Source organism: Trichechus manatus, unplaced genomic scaffold (assembly GCF_000243295.1).
Source record: "Trichechus manatus latirostris isolate Lorelei unplaced genomic scaffold, TriManLat1.0 scaffold00026, whole genome shotgun sequence".
Classification (NCBI taxonomy): Eukaryota; Metazoa; Chordata; class Mammalia; order Sirenia; family Trichechidae; genus Trichechus; species Trichechus manatus.
The window spans coordinates 12,604,402-12,614,998 of record NW_004443962.1 but is presented as its reverse complement, the minus strand read 5'-3'; the positions used below and the strand labels follow the sequence as shown (position 1 = coordinate 12,614,998).

Genomic DNA, 10,597 nt, shown 5'->3' with positions numbered 1-10,597 from the left:
ATTTGTTAGAGTACAATTTTTCATAGTATTCTGTTATGATTCTTTTAATTTCAGTTGGGTCTGTTGTGATATCACCCATCTCATTTCTTATACAGGTTATCTGCATCCTCTCCTGTTTTTCATTTGTCAGTTTGGCCAATGGTTTATCAATTTTGTTGCTCTTTTCAAAGAGCCAGCTTTTGGTCTTGTTAACTCTTTCAATTGTTCTTCTATTCTATTTCACTTAATTCTTCTCTAATTCTTATTATTTCCCTTCTTCTGGCACCTGAGGGCTTCTTTTGCTGCTGTCTTTCTACTTGTTCCAGTTGTAGGGTTAATGTTTTGATTATGGCCCTTTCTTCTTTTTGGATGTGTGCATTTATTGCTATAAGCTGACCTCTGAGCACTGCTTTCGCTGTGTCACAAAGGTTCTGGTAGGATGTGTTTTCATTCTCGTTTGATTCTATGAACTTCATTCCATCTTTAATTTCTTCTATAACCCAATAGTTTTTGAGCAAGGTGTTGTTCAGTTTCCATGCGTTTGATTTTTTTTCCTTGCTTTTTCTGTTGATTTCTACTTTTATGGCTTTATGGTCAGAAACGATGCTTTGTAATATTTCGATGTTTTGGATTTTGTTAAGGCTTGCTTTATGGCCTTATATGTGGTCTATTCTGGAGAATGTTCCATGTGCGTTGGAAAAGAAAGTATACCCGGCTGTTGTTGGGTGCAGTGTTCAGTACATGTCTATGAGATCAAGTTGGTTGACTGTAGCATTTAGCTCTTCCGTGTCCTTGTTGAGCTTCTTTCTGGAAGTTCTGTCCTTCACTGAAAGTGGTGTGTTGAAGTCTCCTACTACTATTGTGGAGCTCTCTTCTCAGTGCTGTTAGTTTATGTATTTTGGAGCCCTGTCATTGGGTGTGTAAATATTATAGTTATGTCCTCCTGGTGTATTGACCCTTTAATCATTATATAGTATCCTTCCTTATCCTTTGTGGTGGATTTTAAAGTCTATTTTGTCAGAGATTAATATTGCCACTCCTGCTCTTTTTTGGGTATTGTTTGCTTGATATATTTTTTTCCATCCTTTGAGTTTTAGTTTGTTTGTGTCTTTAAGTCTAAGGTGTATCTCTTGTAGGCAGCATATAGATGGAGCGTGGTTTTTTTATCCAATCTGCCTCTGCCACTCTGTCTCTTTATTGGTGCATGTAGTCCATTAACATTCAGCGTAATTATTGATAAGTATGAGTTTAGTGTTGTCGTTTTGACGTCTTTTTTTGTGTGCTGTTCACAGTTTCTTTGTTCCCCTTAATTTTCTGTGCTGAATCATTTTTCTTTATTTTCATCTTTTTCATTGTTGTTGATTTGTGTTTGCTGAGTCTTTATATTTTTCTAGTTTTTTATTTTGATTTGTAGGACTGTTAGTTCCCTTTGAATCATCTCATTTTTTACAGATATCATTAGATGTACTCTTCCCTCCCTCTCTTTGAAATCCTTAGGACACTTACTTTACTGTGCCTTATATTATATAACTTATTTAATTCTCTCTAAATGCTCTAAACTCAAGAACTATTGAACCGGGGATTCAGAAAAATATAAAGTTCCAGGGTACATCCTGAAATCAACACACATTCAGCGTATTTTCATACATCTTGAATCATTCTCTATAAAGGTGCCTGATACAAAGAATGGTGAGTCTAAGAAAATGTCTTTCAAATAAATATGAAAGGTGTCTAAACATTTGAGACCCTTTTTAAAAATAGTTAGGACAGTTTGTGCTTCCTCTCATTTTACCATCTTAGTTGACTATCTCATAGAGTTCCAAGACAGGATGAGACATTCTGGGTATTCTTCCTTGTGTAAGAATGCTGAAGTATTATGGAAAGAATTTAAAAAAAAATAAATAAATAACCCACAGAGGGTAAAATGTCTTACTTTATGGTAAGGAGATGGAAAGATGAAGGAAATAGAAACAGAGGCCACCTGCCTTTGTCTGAGAAAAGACTTGGCTAATTAAAGCAACACTTAACTCATCAAGTCTGAAAAAAGAAATAGCTAAGTGAGTGCGAAATATGGACAATGAATTAACTTACCTCCACACTTTGGGTTTGGGCAATTGCTGGCTAAACCTAAGTATCTGACAAGATTGCCAGGGAGATCACAGGGAGTGTAGGAAATGTTTCGGGTTTTAATAGTCCGTGCAGCTAATTCCAGGAGAGTTGGAGGGTGATAGGTTAAATCTCTAACAAAACGAACCACCAGCGGATTTCCTCGCAAACTCAACTCTTCCAGCTGAATAAGGTTGAGGATCTCTCGAGGCAGGTACGTCAGCAAGTTATTGTGAAGACTTAGGGAACGAAGCGAATGCAACCTGGAATGAATGTGGTGCAAAAATCAACAGCAGTAAGCAACGTAATTATCAAGAAGGCTAAGTATTTTTCCTTATAAATCTTCATATATGTACGTACGTGTATCCCGAGCCATTACTGTCAAGTCGATTTCGACTCATAGTGACCCTATCGCACAGAGTAGAATTGCCCCATAGAGTTTCCAAAGAGCACCTGGTGGATTCAAACTGCTGACCTTTTCGGTTAGCAGCCACAGCTCTGAACCACTATGCCACGAGGGTTTCCATATATATGTATATATGTGTGTGTCTGTATATATATTTACATACATATGTATATACACACACATATATATGTATGTATGTAAAGAGCTTGATTTCCCCGTAAGAATGAGCAATTAAGATTAAGGCCAACAGAAGTGAAATAAGAAGTGGCACAGTGGTTAAGAGCTACAGCTGCTAACCAAAACGTCTACAGTTCAAATCCATCAGCTGCTTCTTGGAAACCCTATGGAGCAGTTCCACTCTGTCCTGTAGGGTTGCTGTGAGTAGGAATCAACTCGATGGCAACAGGTTTGGGTTTTTTTTGTAAACTAGATCAGAGCTCAGATTTGTAAACGTCATGGACTTTTGCCCAAGGAATCTTCAAAAAACCAAGCCAAACTCACTGCCATTGAGTCGATTCTGACTCATAGTGACCTTATAGGAGAGAGCAGAACTGCCCCATAGGGTTTCCAAGGCTGTAATCTCTTGGGAGCAGACTGCCACATCTGTTTCCTATGGAGCAGCTGGTGGGTTGAAACCGCCGACCTTCGGTTAGCAATGGAGCATTTTAACCACTGCGCCACCAGGGCTCCTCCTGGAATCTTAGAGAGCTGAATTTAAGCACTCTGATATGGTACCCCATTGGCGTCAAGGCTGTAATCTTTACGGAAGCAGACTGCCACATCTTTCTCCCACGGAACGGCTGGTGGGTTTGAACTGCTGACCTTTTGGTTAGCAGCTGAGTGCTTAACCATCATGCCACCAGGGTTCCAAACGCTAGATTTAGAGACTTTGTTTTTGTTTTTTGACATGCTATGTAATTCAGATTATCTAAAAAGAAAAGATTTCAAATACAATATAAATCAAGATCCTTCACAGTACAAAGCCTAACTGGGATAGAATGGTTCATATCAAATATAAAGGCACTAAACAAATCACACAAACTACCCAAAACCAAACCCGTTGCCATCGAGTCGATTCCAACTCAGAAACAGATGACAAATTTATGCTCTAATTTTGATTAGCACCAACAGGCTGAACAGATACTTTGAGGAATAAACCAGAATGTTCAAAAGTAACGTTAAAAATAGCAATCCAACTTCACAGCAAACCTTAGAACTGTAATTTTCTTGTGTCACTTACTTTGAGAACACTAATTAATTTTCTACATATAAAACATGTGGGTGAATGCAGGACCTAACTCCTAGGTGTGGATTTCTGTGTATACATGAACTGCCTGAAACTACTCACTGTGAAAGCTGAGGAGGCACACTCTGGATCTTGTTGTCACATAATACCAAGTAATTTAGAGAAGGCAGATTTCCTAATTCTGGTGGAATTTCTTTGATGAAATTTCCTCCAAGATATAAACACTCTAAACTGCAAAAAAATAAACAAAAGCAAAAAAAGTAAATAAATAAAAGTTGGACAAGATACCTCATTATCTCTATTACAATGGACACATTTCATCTATTCATTCAGCAAATGTTTTACTTAAGATTTGCTATGTGACATACAGGCTCTAGAGAAATAATGCAATCTTCAGGGACCTCATTCTATAGCTAAGCAGAAAAGACACACTAATGTTAGCAATATAGTTAAACACAATGCAAGGCCAAAAATTAGCATGACAGGATTAAAACATCAAAACAAGCAGAACAATCCATAAACAATATGAGTCAAAAAAGATGAAAAATAAGACCACAGCAGTTCTGATTGGAAAAGGCTTCCCAAAAGTGTTGTGACTTCAGCTGGGCTTTGAGTTAGGCCCATTTTTTAGATGAGAGGAAAGAGGATACTTCAGATTGCAGGACAGGGTTTTTATGGGACTAGATCACCTTCTAACAGAAAAAGAGAATTCAAGTTGAGGAACCCAGGGACAAAGCTGGAGAGAGGTTAGATTACAGGACCTTAAATTTCTGTCAGTTTACCGTACTGTGGTGGCTTGCATGTTGCTATGATGCTAGAAGCTATGCCACTGGTATTTCAAATACCAGCAGGATCACTTATGGCGGACAAGTTTCAGTGGAGCTTCTAGACTAAGACAAGGAAAAAAGGCCTGGCAATCTACTTCTGAAAATTAGTCAATGAAAACCCTATGGCTCACACCATATTGTCCAAGACTTCAGCTCACTTACTTTGGACATGTAAGCAGGAGGGACCAATTGCGGGAGAAAGATATCATGTTTGGTAAAGTGGAGGGCCAGCTAAGGTGAGGGAGACTGTCCTCTATGACATGGAATGACACAATGGCTGCAACAACGGAATCAAACATACCAGCAATCATGAAGAGGTGGTGCAGGACTAGGCAACATTTGGTTGTGTTAAAGACATGGGGTCGCCATGAGTCAGAGTCAACTTGACAGCAATTAACAACAACATGCTTGGATTTGATGCACTACTAAGCAATTGGAAAACCACCAGCCTTTTTTCTCTAAGTTTGCTCTTTGCTTATATTATAGCAAATGTACTCTCTGGAGGCTATCCAAATAAATTACATAAAACTGACCACCATCGCAAAAGTAAGTTCCAGATGATTATCCTGTTTTCCAACAATAAGTTAAAATTTTAGACATAGCATGTATGCATCAAAACGTAACACTACTCAGTGTGGTGATGACTGTAGAAAGTCTCCCTCCAAATGATTTTTGCGGTAGGGGCTGACACAATCAGTTCTTGTAATGTATAGAAACATAAATAAAATGTATACCTGGGAAGGCCAGATCCCACAGGGCGTTTGGGGCTACAGGAAGGATTTTGAATTTTATCCTAGTTATGATGGGTTTTGAACAAAGGCAAGTTATGTAATTTGACTGAGACTTTAGAAGGATCACTTTGGCTATTGTGTGGAAAATGGATGGAGTGATGGGGTGTCAATGAGCGGGAATGGAAGCAGGAAGACCAGACTGGAGCCCAATGCGGTTCAGATGAGAAGAGATTCGACTGGTGTATCTTTCTCTAGTCCTTTACTTTCAATTTATTGAGGTATTTTTATTTTAAGTGTAACTGTTGTAAACAGAGTACAACATGATCATTGATACGTTTGGACTTGTGTTTTCTATTACCATGGTACGGCGCTATGTATTTTTCCTTTCAGTTCTGCTTGCTGTTGTACTCATCAAGTTTCCTTTTGTTCCATTCCCCCTCTACAGTTTTGAATTGTATATGCTATTTTTATTTTGCTAGTAGTCACCCCTTTAACTTCCTTTGCTCTTCCTCTTACTCCCAAACACACACCCAAACTCCCTTCTCTTCATATTATCTTCTAGAATTAGTTCTACCTTGATTCAAAAATAAACTTAAATATATTTATTTCCAATCGATAATTATTCAGATTTATCAACATGTTTTGTTGATTTATTTGTTCACCATTGTTTCTGGCAGCTTGCTATTTCTTTTAAAGTTCATTTTTCTTGTTGGAGTACATCCCTTTAGAAGTTCCTTCAGCAAGGACCCATGGTTGTTAATCTTTTGAGTCCTCTGTCTCTGAGGTATTTATTTTTCCCTCACTCTTAAATAATAGTTTGGCGGGGTATAAAATTCTACAGTGACAGTTATTTTTCCTGAGCACTTGAAAGATACTGCTTCATTATCATATTAGAACCAGAATTACTATTGTTCCTTTGTAGGTAATTTTTTTTCCTCCTTAGGAGCTTTTAGGATTTTCTATGTAGCATCATTGTTCTGAAGTTTTACTGTAACTATCATTTAACTTTTGTTTATTCCTTCTCAGTACTTAGAGATCTCTCTGCAGTTGTGGGAAATTCTCAGCCACTAATACCTTAAACATTGCTTCTCCTACATTCTCTCTATTCTCTTTCTAAAATTCCTATTAGATAGCAGTTTGAACTTCTGGATTGATCTTCCATGTCTCTTAACATTTCTTTCATACTTTCTATTTCTTTATCTATGTGCTACATTCCAGGAGAATGCCTGAGTAAGATCTCTCAGCTTACTGATTCACTCTTCAGCTAGCTTAAGCCTACCATTTAGTCCATTTAGTGAGTTCATAATTATCTATTTTCATTTATAAGATTTCTAATTAGGGTTTTCATAACTGTCAGTTGTTTTTTAACTTCCAATTCTTATTTCATTGGTAAAATTCCTTCCTTTACCTCTCTGAAGTTAAATAATATACTTAAATTCTTTTCAGATTACCTTATCATATTATATTTTCTCCGGTACAATTTCTTTCATTTGTTGAATTTCTTGTGTGGCTTTCATAATCTCAGCCTTTCCTTGATGTGTGGTGATTTAAAAGGCCAATTTGAATTTCAAGTTTTGTCGTTTTTAAAGCAGACTAATGATACTTTTTTTCTATTTCTGATTGTGTAAAGGTTTCAAGATTGCATTTCTCTTTTTAGATTTATAACGCCTAGTAAAAGTAGGCAAAAAAAAAAAAAACTTTCATTTTGATGGTGTTCTCTTTCAAAGATTACCTTGTGGCAAAAATCAATTGTCTGGTTACAAGACTAAACTCTCCTACATGTAAGTGCTTACGCACCGGTGTAAAAGGTTTTTTAGGTAGGGTTCTATAGTCCTATTGAGCACAGCATAAGTTCAATAGGATCAATAGCTTAAATTTGTAATCAGTTACTCAGAAATCCCACTTTTCAATTATGAGTTCCCTGAAGAGAAGAGAATATTATGAGTCTAACATTATGAATCTTGTTGTTGTTGTCAGGTGCCATCAAGTCAGTTCCAACTCATAGAGACCGATACAACAGAACAAAATATTGCCCAATCCTGTGCCACCCTCACAATTGTTATGCTTGAGTCCACTGCTGCAGCCACTGTGTCAATCCATCTTGTTGAGGGTCTTCCTCTTCCTCTTTTTCTCTGACCAGGGACTGGTCCCTCCTGATAACACGTCCAAAGTAGGTGAGATGAAGTTTCACCATCCTCACTTCTAAAGAGCGTTCTAGCTATACTTCTTCCAAGACAGATTTGTTGGTTCTTTTGGCAGTCCATGATATATTCAATATTCTTCGCCAACACCATAATTCGAAGGCAGCAATTCTTCTTCAGTATTCCTTATTCATTGTCCAGCTTTAGTGTGTGTATGAGGCAACTGAAAATACCACGGCTGAGGTTAGGCACACCTTAGTCTTCAAAGTGCCATCTTTGCTTTTTAACATTTTAGAGATGTCTTTTGCAGTAGATTTGCCCAATGAAATACGCTGTTTGATTTCTTGACTGCTGCTTCCATGGGTGTTGATCGTGGATCCAAGTAAAATGAAATCCCTGACAACTTCAATCTTTTCTCTGTTTATCATGATGTTGCTTATTGGTCCAGCTGTGAGGATCTTTGTTTTATGTTGAGGTGTAATCCATACTGAAGGCTATAGTCTTTGATCTTCATCAGTAAGTGCTTCAAGTCCTCTTCACTTTCAGCAGGCAGGGCTGTGTCATCTGCATACTGCAGGTGGTTAATGAGCCATCCTCCAATCCTGATGCCGCACTCTTCTTCACATAGTTATGAGTCTAAATAACAGAAACTAAGATGGAAAAGGAACGACAGGTATCCCCTGCTTATTGAAAGTTCACTTTATGTCACTTTGCTTTTACGAAAGATCTATGTTAGTACCTGTTTTTGCTAAACAAAAGAAATATGAAGAAGATTTTCACTTAAAAGCGGAAACAGCATTTAAACGTTTGTTTTGCAGCAAGCCATTAAAGAGGCAGCCACACACCTGGAACAGTGAGAGTTGAGCTCCTTCCCCGGGAACTACACTCAGCATCTACTTCATATAGGCTGTGTATTTATTACATCATTTCTGCTTTTAGCATATGTTACTGTTATTTTAGGTTTCATGTGTTACTTAGTATGATTTGGTAGGTTATTTTTTGGGTTTGGAAAATGCTCAAAAATTTCCCCCATATATATTAATGGTAATTGATTCTTTGCTTTACACCATTTTCGGCTTAGAAAAGGTTTCACAGGAACACTCTTCTTTCAGATAGCAGGGGAAACCTATTTTAATGAGAAGACTATCTGGGAAAAAGTTATGCAGTCTAAGAAGTCTTTTTAATAAAGAATTCAATATTTAAATAATAACTTGCTAGTGTCTAGTGGGGGAGACAAAAAGTGAAGAAAGGGAAGAGTGAGTTTGAGGGCAATTAAAATACTGTACTTCCTATCCGCTTAGGTCAGGAAGCAAGGGAAACTGGCCTCTGGGGGTCAGATACCAATCAATGGCCTCTTCTGTCAGTGGTTTGAGGGAGAGGGGTGCATGCACAGAAAGGATGCAAAACTTTAGCAGACCCTGTCCTATAGGGTCTTTGATGAAGGATCTGATGTTTTAGGACACAAATGAGCCCACAATTATGAAATTATATAAATTCTCTTTCACAATTGATGGGTATTAGTAATCAAATTACACAATCAGCTTATTAAGTATTAAGTTTAAACTTTCAGGGCCTATTTCTTACTTTAGAACTCAAATAATTTCCAAAGTTCTAGAGACTCGAAACCTTTCAAGGATTTGTGGAAATTAAATTTCTAAAACATGCTCTACTGATTCCAAATATGCTGCTCATTAAGGAGAAAGAAAACTATTGCTGAATTTGAAGCAAAGTTGTAATGTTTAAAAGTTCTTGTATTACTGATTACCAAACCTCTGTAATCAGGCTTGGAGCAATTCTATTCTTTCAGTGTTTGACAAATGCAGAAAACATGAAAATCATTCACTGAATTTATGGACGGAATTTTTCCTCTCCTTTCTATTTAGAGTGTACAGACAAACCTTTAAGTTGCGTCTGGAAAAGTATATCACCTCAGCAATCCTTACAGACACTCAGTATGAGAGTGGTGGAGTGCCTTTTCTCTAGCACAGGCCAATGGCCCACTGAAAAATACGCTAAGCCCTCTTAGTGTCAATCAACTTTAATTGCAGGTATAGAGAGAAAATGTTTTGTTTTTCCGCCCAAATAAAAATGACATTAAATGTAACAAAAATATACATTAGTACTATATTATGGTTGCTTAAAGGGAAATGGGATTAAAGTGAGACAGGGATGGACACAAAAAGGCAAAAAACAGAAAGAGAAAGACAGGAGGACAATACTCTTTGCCATCAAGTTGATTCTGACGGATAGGGACCCTGTAGGACAGAGTACACCTGCCCTATCGGGTTTTCTAGGCTATAATCTTTATGGAAGTAGACTGTCACATCTTTCTCCAGTGGAGCAGGTGGTGGGTTCGAACCACTGACTGAGTACTTAACCACTGTGCCGCCAGGGCTCCTCACAGGAAGATTAGAACCATACATTTGTGGATAAAGAAAGTTGTTTTTCTTGAAGCAGCATCCCCATATTGAATCGTATTCAAATACTGTCACTCACCAAAGGCTTTTAAAGCACATCATATGAACATTATATGTTCAAAAGTAGCACAAATGGAGGTACCATCTCTTGGTACCTCCCCCTCCAAAAACAACATACAACCCAAACTCACTGCCATCAAGTTGATTCTGACTTGTAGTGACCCTACAGGACTGTGTAGAACTGCCCCATAGAGTTTCCAATGCTGTAAATCTTTATGGAAGAAGGCTGCCATATCTTTCTCCTACAGAGCACCTGGTGGGTTTGAACCACTGACCTTTCAGTTAGCAGCTGAGCACTTCAACCACTACACCACCAGGACTCTTCATCTCTTGGTACTTGCCCCAAAATAAAGCAATAAAACACAGACGGCAGAAGGAAGAGGTTGAGAGGCAGAGGAAAACTCAGTATGTGGGTCTAAATGGATATGTGTTTTTATTCAAACCTACATACTATTTGGAGACCTGGTCGTGCAGTGGTTAACAGCTCAGCTGCTAACCAAAAGGTTGGCAGTTCGAATCCACGAACTGCTCCTTGGAAACCCTATGGGGCAGTTCTACCCTGTCCTATAGGGTCACTATGAGTTGGAATCGACTCGACGGCAACAGGTTTGGTTTTGGATATACTATTTATCATCTAGTCAAGTCATCTATCTCTTTCCAAAGACGATAATCTTTGGTACCAAA

The 10,597-nt window shown here is 37.9% G+C and overlaps 1 protein-coding gene across 2 annotated transcripts in view; it reads right to left on the bottom strand.

Annotated features, from left to right (window-relative positions):
* Positions 1–10,597, bottom strand: part of LRRC58 (leucine rich repeat containing 58) — a 28,075-nt gene that overhangs the window by 12,032 nt on the left and 5,446 nt on the right. For both annotated transcript variants that reach the window (XR_002823614.1, XM_004373650.3), the window contains exons 2-3: positions 3,840–3,968; positions 2,071–2,348 (exon numbers count right to left, since the gene is read on the bottom strand). Coding sequence is in view for 1 of the 2 variants with exons in the window: in XM_004373650.3 (XP_004373707.1) it covers positions 2,071–2,348; positions 3,840–3,968 (407 nt within the window). In the remaining variant the exon portion in view is untranslated. The remainder of the gene's footprint in view (positions 1–2,070; positions 2,349–3,839; positions 3,969–10,597) is intronic.